Source organism: Microcaecilia unicolor, chromosome 1 (assembly GCF_901765095.1).
Source record: "Microcaecilia unicolor chromosome 1, aMicUni1.1, whole genome shotgun sequence".
Classification (NCBI taxonomy): Eukaryota; Metazoa; Chordata; class Amphibia; order Gymnophiona; family Siphonopidae; genus Microcaecilia; species Microcaecilia unicolor.
The window spans coordinates 373,331,958-373,354,239 of record NC_044031.1 but is presented as its reverse complement, the minus strand read 5'-3'; the positions used below and the strand labels follow the sequence as shown (position 1 = coordinate 373,354,239).

Below are 22,282 nucleotides of genomic sequence, written 5' to 3'. Positions count from 1 at the left end.
ATCCCCACAACTAAGGCTAGAAGCAGAGACCATGATTATAACACCTCATTCTTGTATCACCTCATTACTAGTTTTAATTCAAACTATATCACTTGCTTCATGCAGCTCCTTACATGTGCCTGTGGTGGTCAGATTTCCTCTTTCCTCAAATCCCAGAGGCTCAGTCTTGAATCCCTCTTGCTCAAATCGGATTAAAATGTCAGGCTTGACAGTGTGGGAACCTATTATAGGAAAAGATAGAATAATATGTTTAAAAAAAAGGTAACCTCAGAGCCTGATCATTTTAATATTAAGGTAGGCAGCTCAGGTTTTAGCTTGTTTCCTGGATTCCATCATGCGGAGACCTGGTTCAGTCACAGTGTCACTGTTTGGACCACCTATCTCACCAGCTCTATGGGTCCCTCACCTTATCACATCCCTATATTTTCTACTCTGTGAGATGGGTGTGCATACGATCATAAGTGCATAGGTACTGCCATACTGGGACAGACCGAAGGTCCATCAAGCCCAGCTTCCTGTTTCTGACAGTGGCCAAACCAGGTTACAAGTACTTGGCAAGATCCCAAAACAGTACATTTTATGCTGCTTATCCTGGAAATAAGGAGTGGATTTTCTCCACGTCCATTTTAATAATGGTCTATGGACTTTTCCTTTAGGAAGCCAGCCAAATCTTTTTTAAACCCCGCTAAGCTAACTGCTTTGTTGTGAGACTCTGCAATGCAGTGGCTCTCCTTTGAATAAGCTGAGTAACTTTTATTTTCCTGTTGTTGTAGAGAGAGGGAAGCTGGGGGTTAGCTCCTTGCTCATGTTGATTCAGTGATTCAAAGGTTATATGTTCATCAGGGATATGGGAAGTGAAGGGGGGTGGGGTTTAGGGATGTAAGTGATCCTTTGCGTGGTATGGTTTGGGGTGACTGAGAGTGTCTGGGTCGTGTGTGTGTGTCTGTCTGTGTGTGTGTGTGCGCGCACACATGGAGTGGGTGTCGGGTTGTGTGAGGTGTGTGTATGGAATGGGTTTCGGGTTGTGTGAGGTGTGTGTGTGTGTGCGCGTGCATATGCACGCATGGAGTGGGTGTCTGGTTGTACGAGGGAGGTGTGCGTGTACTAGGGAGATCAAGTGGGTGTGGTGCTACTTTCCAATGAACCCAACCCAGCTGAGTCTTAAGTGGGAGGAGACCTAACTGGGGGTGGGGGGGATCTCTCCTGTCATTTTCTACTATCACTTTTGTGAGTTTACGTTTTCCTATTTTTGGGATAATGGTTAAACTAGTAACGGCTACACTAATTGTAGATGGTTTTAACTCTCCAGTGAAAAGAACTAGGATCTTCTCTTTGCTGAGTAAGACAGGAGTGGATATCACTTTCCTGCAGGAGACACCTCACAGTTAAGGAAAATGAGAAACTGAGATGTGGCTGCTACTCGTCCTTTAGCGAATGACAAAGGAGGAGGGGTCGCCATTCTGGTTTACAAGCAATTGCTCTTCCACACCCGTAAAACAGTTCAAGATAAAGAGGGAAGATTTGTGGCCAAAGGTTTTTATTGTGCTCTGTGTATGTACTTAATGTCTACTCCACAAGCTGTTCTCCATTCAATTGGCTCAATATCCAGACTATGCCCTTCTCATTAGAGGGGATTTTAATATCACGGCTAACCCCTAGGTGGATTGTAAGCCCCCTAAACAAGCAGCAAAAGATCATAAAGGGAAGAGAGTGAATTTCCTTATGCAACAGCTGGGGTGGTGGACGTGTGGCACACATTGGACCCTAATGACTTTGATTATGCTTTTTATTCTCACCTACACTAAGTATATGCACAGTTGGATTACTTGCTTTTTGGAGCTTCTCTTTCAACTAATGTAGAAAAGGTGACCATTGATGTACCGACTGTTTCTGATCATGCTCCAGTCCTTGCTATACTGAACTTTCTCAACAGCGACAATGATTTTGCCTGCAAATTCTCACCTCACTTGTATAGGGATCCTAATTTTCACACATATCTATGGACCAAGAGGCAGGACTACGAGTCAACTAATTCTTCTGAGGAGGTGGGCTGGTGCTATATTGGGAGGCCTCTAAGGCAGTGCTGCAGGGCCATATCCTGGCCTATCAGGCCCACATTAAGAAGGTTACAGAAGGACGGCTGCTTGCTCTTACACAGGAGCTCCAGGATCTTAAGAGAGTTCATGATTCTCAGCTGGACCCCTCCTTGAAACAAAAACGTATAGCGGTTTGAAGAGAAATTCATACTATTTTGCAGCAGAGAGCTGAACAAAATTTATATTTCCAGAGGTACAAGGATCACGTGATGCACTGAGAGGGTGAGATTTGTCTTTCGCATAGTCGGAGGCCCTCGCACCCCTTATAGCTTACAAAAAAACACTACTACTGCGTTTTCATCCAAAAGTGCCTTAGTAGATGCCTATTAGATGGACAAATACTTGAAAGCTTCACCGGGCAGTATGGTAGGCAAAGGATTGAAGCAAGAGAAGGACAAGGGCTGAGCGGCAGATAGCAAGATGGAGGGGAAGCTGCCGCAAGGAGGGCAGTCCTCGGTGGAACAATTAAGGCAACCGATGACGGTGGTAGAGGAAGCAATGGAACCAAAGTCAGAACGACTATCAGATCAACTCTCCAACTTTGAGACCCTCTCAGCAGATGAGAGCAAGCTAACAGGAGACTTGGGTTTCAGTTCTGGAGGATGCTTCTCCCCCGATCACAGAGGCCAAAGAAAAACTCAACAACACGGTACGTGAGCTATCTACTAAGGTAGATGACTTGTAGGGCCAACATAAGAATCATTGGCTTACCAGAATCAGTGGGAGACAGAGCTTTGTCCTCTGTATTGGAGAGATGGCTAACCACAGAGATTGCACTGTCTGACCATGCGGGACCCAACACATGGGAGATTTTGCGTTACAATATGATGGTAACACTATACAAATTTTTCAAGATTACTCGTCATCCTTGCAGGAACGCCAGAAGTAGTTCAAACCACTCTGTCGCCAACTACATGACAAAAACATCAGATTTTTGCTACTTCATCCAGCAACCCTCAAAATATTACTACATGGTCACTGGCAATCCTTTGATATTGTTGAAGCGGCATGGGAATTTGTTTCTGGACTAATGAACAAACAGCAGGAAAACTCCTTAGTCAGATAAGATAACACAGCATATGTCTTTTACTCATTTATAGAGATATTTGAAGCTTACTCATTATTGGAGATATTTATTCCCGAGAATGGCACAAAGCATTAATGGTTTTATATCATACAGTTTGTTGGGGCGAGGGGCCTCAGGAATTAAACGTGGTCCTGATATCTGTCTTGATTGTGAGATGGATATTCATATGGGTATAGTTGGAAAGGCAAGCTGGAAAGGGGGGGGGTTGGGTGAGAGAGGGGGGAGGGAGTGGTTGAAGAGGGGAGTAGGGATGGGATATTATAGGATTCACTGTGAGGAGAAACAATACTTAGGTGGGTTTAAATGCTGTTGTAACTTCTTTAGAAGCATAATTGTTAGAATGAGTTGTGTTTTGGGAGAAAACTTCCCTGGAGGGAGGCTGGGCGCCCCAGGGTTGACACAAAAGAACGTTGTTCCCATGCGTCATTCTCTTAAGCACCCTGGCTAAAACTCTAGCGCGCTCAATCCGTGTAGTCTCATGGAATGTGCGTGGAATTAATTCCACTGTTAAGAGAACTAAAATTTAGTTCTCATGGAATGTGCGTGGAATTAACTCCTGAAAAGACACAAAACTGATACAGCATGTTTACCAGAAACAAGGCTGTCTACAGAAGAACATAAAAAACTACAACACTAATGGGTGGGGGAGGTTTATTGTTCACTGGTGTTGGGACGCCAAGGAGGGGTGGCAATATTACTACATAGGTCCCTAGCCTGCCAAGCCAAATTACTATTTAAAGACTTGGAAGGTAGATATGTGGGACTCCAAGTTAGCTTACAACATAGAGACATACTGCTGGTGGCAGTATATGCACAAGTTGTGTATGACAAAACCTTTTACTCTCGGTTACTTTCCTGCTGTCAGCAACACCCGAATCTGCCGGTGATACTGGCTGGAAATATGAATCTAGTGTTTCATCCAAGTATAGATCGAACGGGCTCCTCACAGAACTGGTTACCGCCAAGTCCCTCGGTGTTAGAATCCTTTTGTTCTGCACTGGGACTGGTAGACACGTGGCGACTGCTACATCCAAATGACAGAGACTTTCAACATATCTCTAGAGCATACCAGACACAGTCACGTCTTGGCTACATATTTATGCCACAAGTGATGTTATCTCAAGTACTCTCTACCACCATAAGGCCAAAGGAGATCTCGGATCACGCTCTAATATGGGTCGATCTGGAAGCAATGCCCTACTTTCAGAAGGCTCCGGGTTGGCGATTTCCAGCCTATTTATTTGTTTTCCTCAGTGGATGTTGTTAAATATTTACAGACCAAATGGCAAGAGTTTTTCTCCTCGAACCACCAACACACGGATGACCCGGTACTCTTTTGGTCGACAGCCAAAGCGGTGCTTCGGGTAGATGTAATTGCCTATGTCAGTGCACGGAACTGCTGCATTGCGCAGGGGGATAGTAGACCTAGAAAGACCTAACCCTTACCGTTCAGTGAATCCAGACTGCCCCAATTTGACTGCCCCTATCATACCGACCGTTCACTTGTCTATTAGATTGTAAGCTCTTTGAGCAGGGACTGTCTCTCTTTGTTAAATTGTACAGCGCTGCGTAACCCTAGTAGCGCTCTAGAAATGTTAAGTAGTAGTAGTACAAAGTAAATTGAGGGCGATTAAACGTTGGCATGCTCAAAATTCAACCCCCCCCCCCCCCCCCACACACACACACACATGACACTTTAATGGCAACTAAAGTGACGTTAAATAGCTTACTGCACAAGCAGACAGCGACAACACTCATCTATCGCAAGTATAACTTTTATAAATATGGAAAAAAGGCAGGGGGGTTGTTGGCGCGCATAGTGAAAAACAATCGAAAATCTCACTTCATACCGGCAATGCATAATCAAACGGGATCTATCTCTACCAGACTGGAGGAAATAGCGGAAATATTTCACCAACACTTTTGGGCTCATTTTCGAAAGAGGAGGACGCCCATCTTTCGACATAAATCGGAAGATGGACGTCCTTCGCCCGGGGTAGTCCAAATTGGTATAATCGAAAGCCAATTTTAGACGTCCCCAACTGCTTTCTGTCGCAGGGATGGCCAAAGTTCAAGGGGGCATGTCGGATGCATAGCGAAGGTGCGACTTGGACTTGCCTAACACTTGGACGTCCTTGACCCATAATCGAAAAAAAGGACGTCCCTGACGAACACTTAGACGTTTTCACCTGGTTGTGTTTTTCTTACGACCAAGGCACAAAAAGGTACCCGATATGACCAGATGACCACCGAAGGAAATCGGGGATGACCTCCCCTTACTCCCTCAGTGGTCACTAACCCCCTCCCACCTTCAATAAAAATCTTTAAAAATATTGATTGCCAGCCTCGGATGTCATACTCAGGTCCATCACAGCAGTATGCAGATCCCTGGTGCAGTTTTAGTGGGTGCAGTGCACTTCAGGCAGGCGGACCCAGGCCCATACCCCCCCCCCCCCCCCCACCTGTTACAATTGTGGAGGAAACAGCGAGCCCTCCAAAACCCACCACAAACCCACTGTACCCACATCTAGGTGCCCCCCTTCACCTGTAAGGGCTATGGTAGTGGTGTACAGTTGTGTGTAGTGGGTTTTGGGGGGGTTCAGCACACAAGGTAAGGGAGCTATGTACCTAGGAGCAATTTATGAAGTCCACTGCAGTGCCCCCTAGGGTGCCCAGTTGCTGTCCTGGCATGTCAGGGGGACCAGTGCACTACAAATGCTGGCTCCTGTTTGGTCATTTATGAGATGGATGTCCTTGGTTTCGAAAATCTCCGAAAATCAGAAACGTCCATGTCTAGGGATGACCATCTCTAAGGACGACCAAATTTCAGGATTTGGACGTCCCTGACGTATTATCGAAATGAAAGATGGACGTCCATCTTGTTTAGAAAATACGGGTTTCCCCGTCCCTGCATCGGGACGTTTTGCGAGCACAACCAAATCAAAACTTGGATGTCCCTTTCGAAAATGCCCCTCTTTGTCACTTTATATGCATCAGATGCAACAGACATAGATGCAGAAGCCAGTATACACCAGTATCTTCAGACCTCAGGTATGCCCAGTCTCTCGATGGAAGCGATAGAATCTCTTAATCAGCCAGTGATGGAAAAAGAACTACAATAGGCTATCAAGAGCATTAAAACACTTTTCTGCACCTGGCTCTGATAGATTTACCAGTGAGTTTTAGAAAATATTACAGAGCAGGATCATGGGACCATTACTAGATTTTTATAATACGGTGGTTGAAGGTGGGAGTTTCCCCCTTCATGCCAATACTGCTCTCATAAGCCTTATACCTAAGCCAGGATGGGAACTGATTCAGTCCGGTTCCTACCGGCCAATTTCCCTGATAAATGTAGACATCAAATTGTTGTCAAGAATCTTGGCAGACCGCCTGGCCCCCCTATTACATCAGTTGATAGCTGATGACCAGATTGGTTTTGTGAGGGGGCGCCAGTCTCCCTTTATTGGCAGACACCAAACACCTGTTACAGCTCTGAGGCGCATATCGTCTTTCCAAGAAGTTTGGGGGGGGGACGGGGGACTGTTGCTTTTCTTTACTGTTGACCTCTGCATTTCCGGTTGCCCATTGATCTGCTGTGTATACTGCTGTTTATGACTAAAAAAAAAAAAAAAGGTGTCCTGTGGTAATTTTTGAATGTGTGCGTGCAAACCATACGCTAAAATATATATATATATTTTTTTTATTTTATTTATGATTATTCTAACATTACATTTACAGTGGTGGAAATAAGTATTTGATCCCTTGCTGATTTTGTAAGTTTGCCCACTGACAAAGACATGAGCAGCCCATAATTGAAGGGTAGGTTATTGGTAACAGTGAGAGATAGCACATCACAAATTAAATCCGGAAAATCACATTGTGGAAAGTATATGAATTTATTTGCATTCTGCAGAGGGAAATAAGTATTTAATCCCTCTGGCAAACAAGACCTAATACTTGGTGGCAAAACCCTTGTTGGCAAGCACAGCGGTCAGACGTCTTCTGTAGTTGATGATGAGGTTTGCACACATGTCAGGAGGAATTTTGGTCCACTCCTCTTTGCAGATCATCTCTAAATCATTAAGAGTTCTGGGCTGTCGCTTGGCAACTCGCAGCTTCAGCTCCCTCCATAAGTTTTCAATGGGATTAAGGTCTGGTGACTGGCTAGGCCACTCCATGACCCTAATGTGCTTCTTCCTGAGCCACTCCTTTGTTGCCTTGGCTGTATGTTTTGGGTCATTGTCGTGCTGGAAGACCCAGCCACGACCCATTTTTAAGGCCCTGGCGGAGGGAAGGAGGTTGTCACTCAGAATTGTACGGTACATGGCCCCATCCATTCTCCCATTGATGCGGTGAAGTAGTCCTGTGCCCTTAGCAGAGAAACACCCCCAAAACATAACATTTCCACCTCCATGCTTGACAGTGGGGACGGTGTTCTTTGGGTCATAGGCAGCATTTCTCTTCCTCCAAACACGGCGAGTTGAGTTCATGCCAAAGAGCTCAATTTTTGTCTCATCTGACCACAGCACCTTCTCCCAATCACTCTCGGCATCATCCAGGTGTTCACTGGCAAACTTCAGACGGGCCGTCACATGTGCCTTCCGGAGCAGGGGGACCTTGCGGGCACTGCAGGATTGCAATCCGTTATGTCGTAATGTGTTACCAATGGTTTTCGTGGTGACAGTGGTCCCAGCTGCCTTGAGATCATTGACAAGTTCCCCCCTTGTAGTTGTAGGCTGATTTCTAACCTTCCTCATGATCAAGGATACCCCACGAGGTGAGATTTTGCGTGGAGCCCCAGATCTTTGTCGATTGACAGTCATTTTGTACTTCTTCCATTTTCTTACTATGGCACCAACAGTTGTCTCCTTCTCGCCCAGCGTCTTACTGATGGTTTTGTAGCCCATTCCAGCCTTGTGCAGGTGTATGATCTTGTCCCTGACATCCTTAGACAGCTCCTTGCTCTTGGCCATTTTGTAGAGGTTAGAGTCTGACTGATTCACTGAGTCTGTGGACAGGTGTCTTTCATACAGGTGACCATTGCTGACAGCTGTCTGTCATGCAGGTAACGAGTTGATTTGGAGCATCTACCTGGTCTGTAGGGGCCAGATCTCTTACTGGTTGGTGGGGGATCAAATACTTATTTCCCTCTGCAGAATGCAAATAAATTCATATACTTTCCACAATGTGATTTTCCGGATTTAATTTGTGATGTGCTATCTCTCACTGTTACCAATAACCTACCCTTCAATTATGGGCTGCTCATGTCTTTGTCAGTGGGCAAACTTACAAAATCAGCAAGGGATCAAATACTTATTTCCACCACTGTATGCAATAAACACAAATCACATAATGATATTACAGGAAAATTTGCAATTAAAGGTAAAAAAAAAAAAAAGAACATTTTAGTCCACAATTGGTGATCCAAGAACAGGAAAATAACAAACCTCAAATAATATCAAAGTAAACTACTTCTTCCTCAAGTAGACAGAACCCAGAATATCGCTAGCCGGTATAACGCTGTACAATCCAAAATTGGTGCATCATGGTGCTCTTTTCTTTTTTCTTTTGTTATAATAAATGCTTTTAACTTCTCTGGGTCAAAATAAACATAATTTACTAAATTCAAGGAAATATAACATTTACATGGGAACCTTAACAAACTAGCACATATGAGTTTATCTTGTTGGGCAGACTGGATGGACCGTGCAGGTCTTTTTCTGCTGTCATCTACTATGTTACTATGAAACATATTTTCAAAGCACTTTGGGAGGCTAAGTTCCATAGGTTTCTATGGAACTTTGGGAGGCTAAGTGCTTTGAAAATGAGCTTGTATGTTAACATAAAGGTCCCACCTATGCGCAAAACTCTCTCTTTTAATAACAAAAATTGTTTTCCTTTGAGTTTCTCGAGCAAAATCTGGGAATACTTGAATTTTTGAGCCAAAGAATGATGAATTAATGTGGCGGAAAAAGAGTTTGAAAATATTGTTGTGGTCTAATTGCAGAGCAAAAGTAACCAATAACGTAGTTCTTTCTGTTATAGTCTCTAATGAGGATTCTAAAAGTTCTGTTATATTCAGATCATCTTGGGGGTTAACAGGCAATGATTTCCCTTGTGCTCCAGAAATATACATTGCTTTAGTAATCGGAGGGTACATCTCAGGGGGCATACCTAATACTTGATTGAGGTATTTCTTGAGCATGTCAATTGCTGGAACCAACGGGCTTTTAGGAAAATTAAGGAAACGTAAATTGTTAGCCCTCATTTGATTTTCTAAATATTCCGTTTTGCGTTGTTGGAAACTACTATCCCTCATTAGAACATTTAATGAGGAATTAATTGTTTTTACTTCTTTATCAAAGTTCTCCATTTTTATAGTTTGTTCTGCATTTTTCAATTGCAAATCAGATTGTAAACTCTTTATATCCACCACTGCACCAGACAAAGTACCTGAAATTTGCTGCAAGCTGATATTCTACTACTACTATTTAGCATTTCTATAGTGCTACAAGGCGTACGCAGCGCTGCACAAACATAGAAGAAAGACAGTCCCTGCTCAAAGAGCTTACAATCTAATAGACAAAAAAATAAATAAAGTAAGCAAATCAAATCAATTAATGTGAACGGGAAGGAAGAGAGGAGGATAGCTTCCCACAAAGATTCCATCGTGACGGTAGCTGGTTTCATAACTCCAAGATTCAAGGGCGATTCGCCAGGGTTTCTTCCAGACAAAACTATTGTCGGAGCTGGTAAATGCACTGGCGTTGACGTGGCCGCGGGGTCTCCACACCCAGCCGCTGGGGACAGACTTCTGGATTCAGCGCGCTGTTCACTCGCGCCCGTCGCCCCTCGTCCTGGTCTTGGAGGTGCCGTCAATAAGGGAGGGCTTAGAGATACTCCTTCAGCGCTTAGGTCTGATCGTTCACCCGGACCACCTGAAGCGAGCATTCCGGTTCCCGGCGGTTTGAGTCCCGATTCATCCAAAGTCAGCTGCCTCAAGAGAAGGGGTTCAACCCTGCCTGTGGAGGTAGGCACTCCGGGTTTACCCTTCCTCTTTCCCATAACAGGTCTGAGAGCACTCAGTTGAAGAAGCTTTCAGTGGGTTTCAGGAGCTCTTTCCCGCACATCTACTCAGGCAGCCATCTTGGATCTACTCTCCTTCCGCTAAAATATTTTAAAAATAATTTTCACAGAGGGGGCATGTCTGCCCTGATCAGATAGCGCAGCTACGTTACCACAAGTGAGCTCTTAGCACTTACAAAATAGGTGGCGGTAAGGGCTCACATGCTATCAGGGAAATTAGTGTTTGGCCATTAATACAAAAAATAGGAAATGCAGCCATTTTACTGCTGTGGTAAAAACGGCCTTAGCACATGGGAAAGACCTGCATAAGGAAAACAGCCCCTTAGTTTTTCAATTATTTGATAAGAATAGGAGGGCATTGTTTCATCACCATCTAAAAAGTATTTGCTGATATTTCAGCTGCAACTCTAGAGATACAAAAAAAGAATAACTATTAAGCCCTAGGGCAGGGGTTCTACATATTTTTTTAATATCCTAGGAAATATTTGATTAAAGTTAATGGTGAACTGTAAACATTTACTGAACCCTCCCAATTGGAAGCTTCTCTGGCTAGTAAAGAGTAGGAATCCATATGTTGTTTTTGGGTAGGATATATGGGGGCTTTCAGTTTAATTAGGCTTCTTTTTGTATTAGTTACTGTATTATGATTTATGACTTTTCTTTTTCTAATTTTGTGGACTAGTGACTGTACATTACTTTTATTTTCTTTATCAATTGATTGATTTATAAGTTCTTGGTATCTCTTTTTCTGTCAATATTGCTGATTTTCCTTTTACAATTTCAGAATTTGTTGAAAAATTTATAAATATTAAATTTTTAAAAATGTGATACAAAATAACACAATAAAACACAATGGCCTTTTATCCACCAGGCCTTCATTATTTATTTGTGACATTTATATTCTACATTATCCCAAATAAGCTTGATTTCAATGTGACTTACAATAAACAGTATAGTATACATATCAGACATTAATGCATAAGAGAGTAATCTAGTTGTATGAACCCAATTATACAATACAATATTATAGGCGTACTGGGATATCTATGGATATTCAACATTCAAAACCTATTATGAATGAGAAATTGCACATGAAACAGTGAGAAGACTAATGATAAATAACCAATTGAGGGGAGAATTAGTTGCTTGAGTTATGGTTGTTCTTTGTAAAGGTTTGCTTGAAAAGGAATGATTTAAGGATTTTGCAGAATTTGGTTTATTCTTGTATACTTCTTATTTTGGGTGGTAAGGAGTTCCATCATTTGATTCCTAGGTATTTGAAGTCTGCAGACTGAACTGTTTTGTAGAGCACCTTTTAACAATTTGGGAGATGTAGTCTGACCTAGTCACTTGCCTCATATTTAGTGTTTCTCTGAGTAAGTTTATTAATGGTATAATATAATCTGGGGCTGTGCCATTTAAGATTTGAAAGATAGAGGTACATAATTTGAAGGCGATTCTCGTTTTGATGGGAAGCCAATGTAACTTGATTAATAAAGGGGAGGCACTTTCAATTTTGTATATGAACCTGGCTGTAGTGTTTGGAGTTTTTTCAACAGGTGCTCCTTACAGCCAGCATATATGGCACTGCATAATACATAAATGGTCCCAGCTGACCTTAGTAAAATGTGCAGGAAGGGTTTTGAACGTACATGTTACAGAAGGGTGCATCTGTTCAGACATCTCTGATTCAGGATGATCCATGAAAGGGAGATCTTCCTCTTGTTTAACATTCAGTGAGAATAAAGACGTTATAATCGGAAGGCCTGTGATAAGAAAAACACATTTACAAGGATCCACCAAGGATATGATAATGTTAAATTAGGAAACTGATTTTATATCTCCAAATGTTTGATGTTAATGACCAATCGCCTGTGATCTGATACTGCAAAGTCCATTAAATTCAAAACATTTACTTACTGGTGGTGGAGTCATTTGGATTTTCTTTTCCCTCCCACTCAAATTGTTGAGTGAAATATTTCTCATCTTCCTTTTTAATCTTGAATATAATATTAGGATTAACAATTGAATAGCCTGTCAATAAAAAGTAGGAAAATGACTTTTAAAATGCATTTGTAGAATCTCTGGGGAGATTCCATCTGTTTCATGTTCTGACGGAGCAGTGTGTGATGTGTGCATGGAGGTGTGTGTATATATCGGGTATGCGTATTTGTCTGCCAAAGCTTGGAAAGAAGAAGAGGAAGCAGTGGCCTGTCACTCGACTAGATTATATCACAGAAATTTTTTGGTACAGACATTTCTCTTCATACATTGCAGGTGCCAATTTTCTGGTTACCATTTGGAAGGGGTTTCACATTGTACAATATAGTGCGCAGCTGACATGTCATGACCTTATGCAGAAGTCATAGTTTTCAGAAGAAATCTAAGAGGTAAATCCTCTCTCTGGTTGCCAAAATATTTTGTACAAAAAAAAGGGAGACAGACTCCAGCTGGTCTTGTGAGAAGCCTCTAGTTCAAGATTTACATTTTATCTTACCGCACATACCCCAAGATACACATTATCCTCGTCAACTTCCAAACAGCTTGTAGATGCAAGGAAATAACACATTAAGGTGTCTGTATACAAAAAAGAGTCATGGGATAGGAGGCAATGTTCTGTTATGGATTAGAAAACAGAGGGTAGGGCTAAATGGAATTAGAAAAAGTTCAAAGTAAAAAAAACCAAAATGAAAAGGGGATGATCTCCTGTCATATGAGGAAAAGGAAAGAGGTTAGGGCTCTTCAGCTTGGAAAAGAGATGACTGAGGGGAGATGTGATTCAGGTGCAACCTCTTGAGTGGTGCAGAATGAGTTGAAGTGAATCAAAAAAATTTTTCTCTTTCAAAAAGCACTAAGACTAGGGGACACTCAATGAAGTTACACGGAAATACTTTTAAAATTAATAGGAGGAAATATTTTTTTTACTCAACAAATAGTTAAGCTCTGGGACTCTGCTAGAGGATGTGGTAACAGTGGTTAGCATATTTGGGATTAAAAACGGTTTGGACAAGTTCCTGGAGGAAAAGTCAATAGTCTGCTATTGAGACAGACATAAGGAAGCCACTGCTTACCCTGGGATTGGTAGCATGGAATGTTTCTATTATTTGGGTTTCTGCCAAATACTTCTGACCTCGACTAGCCACTGCGGAAAGCAGGATACTGGGCTAGATGGACCATTGGTCTGACCCAGTATGGCTATTCTCATGTTCTTAACATTTTCTTTCACTAGCTACTGTTGGATATGGGATGGCATCAGAAGCTAAGTTCTAAATTTCAGATGCCCGTGGTACCTGGTATCTGTTACTTTTATACTGCCGATTTCATAATGTGCCTGTGCAGTAGATGATAGAGAAGACAGAATATCGGTTTGGCAGGTTAAAATTTTAGCAGTTAAAAAAAAACCCTGGATAATCAATGTTGGTTGCTGGAAATGGCCCGGCATTAAATATCCAGATTGGAATGCACTCCGTGAAAAGGCTTCGCTTAACACAAGACTATCTCTACTTCAGGAAGCAGGTGAAAGCTTGGCTCTTCAACCAAGCCCTTAACGGAAGAATTAAATGACACCAACTGCACATATGTATTTATCCACTCCTACCCTAGCTATAATGTTCAAGTACCTTTCTTTAAACTAGTCCCTTATTTTCTTACTCCTGTTAACTCTATGTTTTTGTCTGTATGTTCCATCTTTGCTTACATCCTATGTTGTCTACTAACATGTTTTATAGTGTATTCGTTGATATTGTAATGTAGCAGATCTATTTTGTATTGTTGTTTGAATATATTTCCTGCTGTAATTGGCTATTGCTTATGTTTGACTTATTCTTACTGTACACCGCCTTGAGTGACTTCCTTCAAAAAGGCAGTAAATAAATCCTAATAAATAAATAAATACATTTACCCCGTGACACAAGGATGTCATGAATCTCCTTGATGACCTTCTTGAAAAGCTCTTTCTTCCATTCCCCCAGAACATTCCACTCCACTTCCGAGAAATAAGCAGCAACATCTTTGAATGTGACCAAAGACTGTAATAGCAAAGCGGATACCCTAAGTCAAAGTTTCATTATTATTTCACTTTCTTTTATTTTATTAAAGATATACCCATCTAGCAACATACTTCTAGATGGTTTACAATAAACATGTATACTATTTCACTAAAAAAGAAACAATAAAAGAAACAGAAAATCATTCAAAATAAAATGGGTAAGCCAAGCGTTTTCCATTTCCAAAAAAAATCAAATAATGCGATATACACACAACTTCAAGGGTAAACTGTTCCAGTTGTGTACATCATAGTGAAAACACACACTGTCTCATGGAAGTTTTATATACCACAGCACTGTTAAGAAGAATGAAGAGTTCTAGAAAGAAGACATTTAAGTAGTGTGCGAGATTTTATAGGTAGCCAACGCAACTCCCTTAGAATGGATTCTATATATGGTGACTAAAGTTACACGTGTATTCTATAAACCATGTGGAGGAGTGGCCTAGTGGTTAGGGTGGTGGACTTTGGTCCTGGGGAACTGAGTTCGATTCCCGGCACAGGCAGCTCCTTGTGACTCTGGGCAAGTCACTTAACCCTCCATTGCCTGCTGCATTGAGCCTGCCATGAGTGGGAAAAGCGCGGGGTACAAATGTAACAAAAAAAAAAAATGCCTAACTTAAGGCATAGTTTATTGAATACTCTTAGGCGTATTTTTTTACGCCAATTTGATAGGCATCATAAATAAAATCTAGCCCTAAATGGGCAATTCTGTAATATAGATGCCGCATACATAAATGTCTGCACATCTCTGCCTCATTTAGGTGCCTGTACTTATGCCACCTCTATGGCTGCTAAAACTGAGTGCCTAAATGTGAAGCGTTCCGCAGTGGCATAGCCACAGGTGGGCCTGGGTGGGCCTAGGCCCACCCAGTTAGGGCTCAGGCCCACCCAACAGTAGCACACATTTAGCTTGGCCAGACTTCCCCTTGTTGATGGTAACAAAAACACTTCTCTCCACGATAGTTTTCAGTACATGCTTGCTGCAGACTGCCAAGGTGCAGAGAAACATTTTTCCACCAGTTGAGATATTTTTTGGGTGTTTTGGGGGAGAACACTTGGTGCCCACCCACTTCTTGCCTAGGCCCACCCAAACTCTGCTGTCTGGCTACGCCCCTGGCATGCCGATATCAGGTTAAGCTAGTATTCTATAAGAGAACCTAATCACTTACATTCTGTTCTGGAATAGGATCCTATTGCACATCTTTGGGGCACCTAAATGGAGATGACAAGTTGTATAATTTCCTCCAAAATGTCCACATACAGAAATCAGATGTGTTGCTTGTTCTAAGGAAGTTGCAAAAGCTTAAACACTATATTAGGCAAACCTAAATATAAAACCTTACGATAATCAAATGAAGGTAAAAATCAGCATTTCAGTCAGCAACTGACATACTGAAGAAATAAGGGAGGCCACTAAACTGGGAAACACAATAATAATGGGTGATTTCAATTATCCTGATATTGACTGGTTACATGTAACATCAGGGCATGCTAGTGAGGTAAAATTCCTTGATGAAATCAAGGACTGTTTTATGGACCAGCTGGTTCAGGAACCAACAAGAGGCAGAGCAATTCTACATCAAGTCCTTAGTGGAGCGCATGATCTGGTGCAGGAAGTAATGGTTCTGAGGTCGCTTGATAACAGTGATCATAATATGATCAGATTTGATATAAACTCTGGAGTAAATATATACAGGAAATCCAATACGTTAGCATTTAACTTTCAAAAAGGAGACTATGATAAAATGAGATCACCTAAACCTAATCCTATTTTACAGACCCCGGGCAACTGGCAAGATTCACAAACGCACTTTCTGGATTTCATATCGAATACTTGTGTTTCCACCCAGAACCTTCTCATAGCAGGAGACATCAGCCTGCACCTTGAAGATACTAACTCAAGCAATGTACGCGAATACAAGGACTTCCTCCAACTATGGGAGCTCCACTGGCCAAACATACAACCCACCCATAACAAAGGACATACACTAGATATCATCACCCACAAATTCTCATCAGAACCAAATCTCACAGTAACAGACATAAAATGGACAGCCACGCCATGGTCCGATCACTACAGTGCAAACCTTTCCCTCAACTGGAGAACAAAAAAGACAACAAAAACAAGAACAACAAACATATACTACAAGAGGCAAAATAGACCCACTAACATTCTGGCAACAATTCTACACCGACGAATGGACAACACCCACAGACTCACCCCAATATCTCCAAGAATGGGACAACAGATGCAGAACAGTTCTAGACAACATGGCACCACTTCAAACCAGAACCTCACATAGAAAAAAACTTAATACCATGGTTTAACGAAAAATTGAAAGAACTAAAAACACAGGTCAGAAGATTAGAAAGAGCATGGAGCAAGAAAAAAGACAAACACACACTCAAAGACTGGAAACAATTACAAAGAAAATACAAATACACTATCAGACAAACTAAAAGGACGTACTACAAAACCAAAATAGGACCAAATTACAAGAATACACACCTCTCTACTTAAGAATACACACAAACTCTTCTCACTCGTAAACAATCTCCTAAATACTACAACGGTTACCTCCAACAACACAGACACCCCATCAGCAACTAATCTCGCGAACTACTTCAATGAAAAAAATCATAAAACTCCGACTCATGATACCCACCAATATAACGGACTACACAAACATCCTTGAACGTCTAGACCCAAAACCCGGGGAAAGCCCAGCAGATCGATTATGGACCGACTTTGACATACTCTCATCAGATGAAATCTCACACTGGCTCGGAAAATACACCAAATCGCAATGCAAATTAGACATTTGCCCTACCGGTCTAATAAGATCTGCACCCAAACTATTTAAAACAGACCTCATGAACCATGTAAACCACAGGCTGCAAAATGGGCTCTTTCCCACGGATAAAGGAAACATCCTACTTACCCCGCTTCCAAAAGATGCTAAGAAAAGCTCAATGGACCTAACTAACTATCGCCCAGTAGCATCTATTCCGCTCATAACCAAACTCATGGAGGGTATAGTGATGAAACAACTTACTGAATACCTAAATAAACACTCAATTCTGCATGAATCTCAATCAGGATTTCGGTCAAATCACAGCACTGAAACGGTTCAAGTGTCCGCAATGAATCTAGTGTCCGCAATGAACTCATTCAAACAAGCAATTGCAACTGGCAACAACATACTCCTCCTATAATTTGACATGTCCAGTGCCTTTGACATGGTTAATCAGGGAATACTATTACATATACTAGAATACTTTGGAATAGGAGGTACAGTTCTCAAATGGTTCAAAGGATTCCTGACCACAAGATCATACCAAGTAACAACGAACGCGGATAGATCACCCCCATGGACACCTGAATGTGGAGTCCCCCAAGGATCCCCCCTCTCACCAACCATCCTTATAGTGGAGGAGTGGCCTAGTGGTTAGGGTGGTGGACTTTGGTCCTGGGGAACTGAGGAACTGAGTTTGATTCCCGGCACAGGCAGCTCCTTGTGACTCTGGGCAAGTCACTTAACCCTCCATTGCCTGCCACATAGAGCCTGCCATGAGTGGGAAAGCGTGGGGTACAAATGTAACAAAAAATAAAAATAACAAATAAAATATTCAACCTAATGGTGATACCTTTAGCCAAACTTCTAGCCAATCAAAACCTCAACCCTTTCATATATGCAGACGATGTCACAATTTACATCCCATTCAAACATGATGTAAATGAAATCACCAACGAGATCAACCAAAGCTTCCACATCATGCACACCTGGGCGGATGCTTTCCAACTAAAACTTAACGCAGAAAAAACACAATGTCTTGTACTCACCTCACAACATAACACAAAAATCTTCTCCACCATAAACACACCATACTGTTCTCTTCCTATTTCACAAAACTTGAAAATTCTTGGAGTTACCATTGATCGAAACCTCACTCTCGATACCCACATGAAGAACACGACGAAAAAGATGTTCCACTCCATGTGGAAACTCAAAAGAGTAAAACCTTTCTTCCCGAGACACGTCTTCCGAACCCTGGTACAGTCGATGGTAATAAGCCACCTGGACTACTGCAAAGCACTGTATGCTGGCTGCAAAGAACAGACTATCAAAAAACTCCAAACAGCCCAGAATACTGCCGCCAGACTCATATTTGGAAAAACTAAACATGAAAGTCCAAAACCCCTAAGAGAGAAACTTCACTGGCTCCCACTTAAGGAACGCATTGCGCTCAAGATCTGCACGATTGTACACAAAATCATTCACGCAAACGCCCCAATCTACATGCTAAACCTTGTGGACCTACCTCCCAGAAACACCACAAAATCGTCCCGCAAATTTCTCAATTTGCACTTCCCCAGCTGTAAAGGTCTAAAATACAAGCTGATGTATGCCACTACCCTCTCTTACATGAGCACGCAGTTATGGAATGCATTACCCACAGACCTGAAAACAATTGAGGAAATAACTAACTTTCGCAAATCTCTGAAGACATATTTCTTCAACAAGACCTAAAAAGAGAACCTATAGCCCCAACAATCCACCTCACCAATCCATCCAGTTATGAAAGTCCACCTTCTAAACTTACCCGCCCAATCACTTCCTTCTTCTTCCCCTTACTTAATCTCTACACATTACTAATTGTATCTGATATCCTGGAATGACAATATCATAACTAAACTATGTAAGCCACATTGAGCCTGTAAATAGGTGGGAAAATGTGGGATACAAATGCAAAAAATTAATAAGAATGGTGGAAAAATAAACAAAAAACAGAGGAGCAAATGCAAAGGTCAAAAATTTACATCAAGCATGGATGCTATTCAAAAATAACACCCTGGAAGCCCAGGCCAAGTATATTCCATGTATTAAAAAAAGAGGAAAGAAGGCCAAACAATAGCAGGCATGGTGAAGGACGCTATTAGAGCTAAAAGAAAATTTTTCAGAAAATAGAAGCAGCATCCAACTGAAAATAATAGGAAACAGAATAAGGAATGACAAGTTAAATGCAAAGCACTGATAAGGAAGGCAAAGAGAGACTTTGAAAAGAAGATTCCTCTTGAGCCAAAAACACAATCTTTTTTAGGTATATTAGAAGCAAGAAGCTGGCAAAAGAATCAGTTGGACCGCTAGATGACCGAACGGTAAAAGGGGCACTCAGGGAAGACAAGGCCATAGCGAAGATGCTAAATTAATTCTTTGCTTCGGGCTTCATCGAGAAAGATGTGGGAGAGATGCCAATGCCAGAAATAGTATTCAATGCTGACGAGTCAGAGAAACTGAATCAAACCTTTATAAACCCGGAAGATGAAATGGGGCAATTTGACAAACTGAACAGCAGCAAATCACCTGGACCAGATGGTATACATCGCAGAATACTGATAGAATTGAAAAATGAATTTGCAGAGCTTTTGCTAGTAATATGTAATTTAGCTTTAAAATCAAGCATAGTACCAGAAGATTGGAGGGTGGCCAATGTAACGACAATTTCTAAAAAAGGTTCCTGAAGTGATCTGGAAAATTACAGACTGGTGAGCCTGACATCGGTGCCGGGCAAAATAGCAAAGACTATTATAAAGAACAAAATTACAGAGCATATACAGTGCAATCCGCTTAAGTGCAAGGGTCTGGGACCAAAGAAATGTATGCAGTTAACAGAAGCGTGCACTTAACCGCTGTGACACAAAGAAGCTTGACATCTGATAAACATATGTACAGTACTGTTTATTATTACATATACAGTATACAGTCTCCGTTAACTGATGTTAGGCTTACTTGAAGTAATCAGTTATAGTCCTCTGTACACTATTGGGTCTGTGAGTTCCATAGACTACGTCTGCCAGACGGTAAAAACTGTCACAGCACTGATATTCAGTGGCCTCCAGATAGGCCCACATGGTGTTGAAACTCTCCAGCGCTCTTGCAAAAGTGACAGGAGGAGGTTGTTGAATTTCGTCAGCATGTGCCTCGCTGCTCATTTCATCATCTGTTCCATCATCAGCAATTGTTGCCTGCGTGTAGGCGCATATCTCGACATCAGTGCTGTCTTCAGCTGTTTGTAGATCATAATCAACAGCTACGTAGCGATGGAACTCCTATTCAGTAACACCAGCTGGGATGTCAATAACCTGTTCATCTGACGCGTTTGCAACAGCTGCATCTGTTTCGTCTCTCTTCACATCCTTAACAAAGCTTGCCCACTTATATCAGTTCACAATGGTTGCCTGTGTAACATGATTCCAGGCTTCTTTCTGCATATGCAGGGAATCCAACAGTGATAGATTACGAGCCAGTTCAACAGCACGTTTATCCTTGCCAGTCTGGTCATCCATAACGCTCATCAGACGACGTAGCACAAGAGCCCGATAATGTTGTTTGAAATTGGCTATTATACCCTAATCCATAGGTTGGATCAGAGAGGTAGTGTTTGGTGGCAGGAAGACCACCTTGACATTAGACAGCCTGACATCATCCCTGTGTGCAGCACAATTATCACAAAGCAACAAAATGTGACGCTTTTGTGCCCGCATTCTAGTGTCTAACTTCTTTAGCCACTGCTTCCATATTTCCCCAGTCATCCATGAATTTGCATTAGCCTCATATGACACAGGAAGTCGCTTAACTTTCTTGAAGCAACGGGGCTGTTTGCTCTTTCCAATGACGAGGGGTTACAACTTCTCACTCCCATCCATATTGCAGCAAAGGAGGATCGTCAGTTGGTCCCTCGACATTTTACCTCCAGTAGTTTCGGCATGTTTGAATGCAAGTGTTCCATCAGGAATCGCTTGCCAGTAGATGTCAAGAGCTGCAAACTCGTTCAAGATGGTAGGAAGAACTGAAACAACCCAATTTTCAGCACCAAAGTCTCATCAGCGTCTTGTTTCTCACCATGCTGTTTCTTGAATTTTATGTTGTTCCTCTCCTTCCATCTTTCCAACCAGCAACCATCCAACAGTAGCTTTCAATTCAGTTAGTCCAAGACTTTCAGCTAGCTGGTTAGCTTTCTCCATAAGCAGTGGACCACTGACAGGAAATGTCTGCTCCTGACTCGAGAAAAATCAGACAACAGATTGCAAATTAGTACTGTCAAGTACTAAGCATGATGTAAATAGGAGCAACAAACACAGTTTGAAATGTCTATATGCGAATGCCAGGAGCCTAAGAAATAAGATGGGAGAGTTAGAATATATTGCACTAAATGAAAAATTAGATATAATAGGCATCTCTGAGACCTGGTGGAAGGAGGATAACCAGTGGGACACTGTCATACCGGGGTACAAATTATATCGTAGTGATAGGGTGGATCGAATTGGTGGAGGGGTAGCATTGTATATTAACGAGAGCCTTGAATCAAATAGATTGAAAAGTCTGCAGGAAACAAAACACTTCTTTGAATCACTGTGGATTGAAATTCCATGTGTAAAGGGGAAAAGGATAATGATAGGAGTGTACTACCGTCCGCCTGGCCAGGATGAACAGACAGATGCAGAAATGTTAAAGGAAATTAGGGACGCAAACAAACTGGGCAACACAATAATAATGGGTGATTTCAATTACTCTGATATTGACTGGGTAAATGTAACATCGGGACACACTAGGGAGGTAAAATTCCTTGATGAAATCAAGGACAGCTTTATGGAGCAGCTGGTACAGGTACCGACGAGAGAAGAAAAAATTCTAGACCTAGTCCTTAGTGGAGCGCATGATCTGGTGCGGGAGGTAATGGTGCTGGGGCCAATTGATAACAGTGATCATAATATGATCGGAATTTATATTAGCTTTGAAGTAGTATACACAGGAAATCAAATACGCTAGTGTTTAACTTTAAAAAGGAGACTATGATAAAATGAGAAGAACGGTGAAAAGAAAACTTAGAGGAGCAAATGCAAGGGTCAAAAATTTACATCAAAAACACCATCCTGGAAGCTCAGGCCAAATATATTCC

General features: G+C 41.8%; 1 protein-coding gene across 2 annotated transcripts in view; it reads right to left on the bottom strand.

Moving 5' to 3' along the window:
• The window catches only part of LOC115474456 (gastrula zinc finger protein XlCGF58.1-like), a 73,331-nt gene that overhangs the window by 42,936 nt on the left and 8,113 nt on the right, over positions 1–22,282 (bottom strand). For both annotated transcript variants that reach the window (XM_030209929.1, XM_030209937.1), the window contains exons 2-3: positions 14,174–14,300; positions 114–221 (exon numbers count right to left, since the gene is read on the bottom strand). In XM_030209929.1, the coding sequence (XP_030065789.1) occupies positions 114–221; positions 14,174–14,300 (235 nt within the window). The remainder of the gene's footprint in view (positions 1–113; positions 222–14,173; positions 14,301–22,282) is intronic.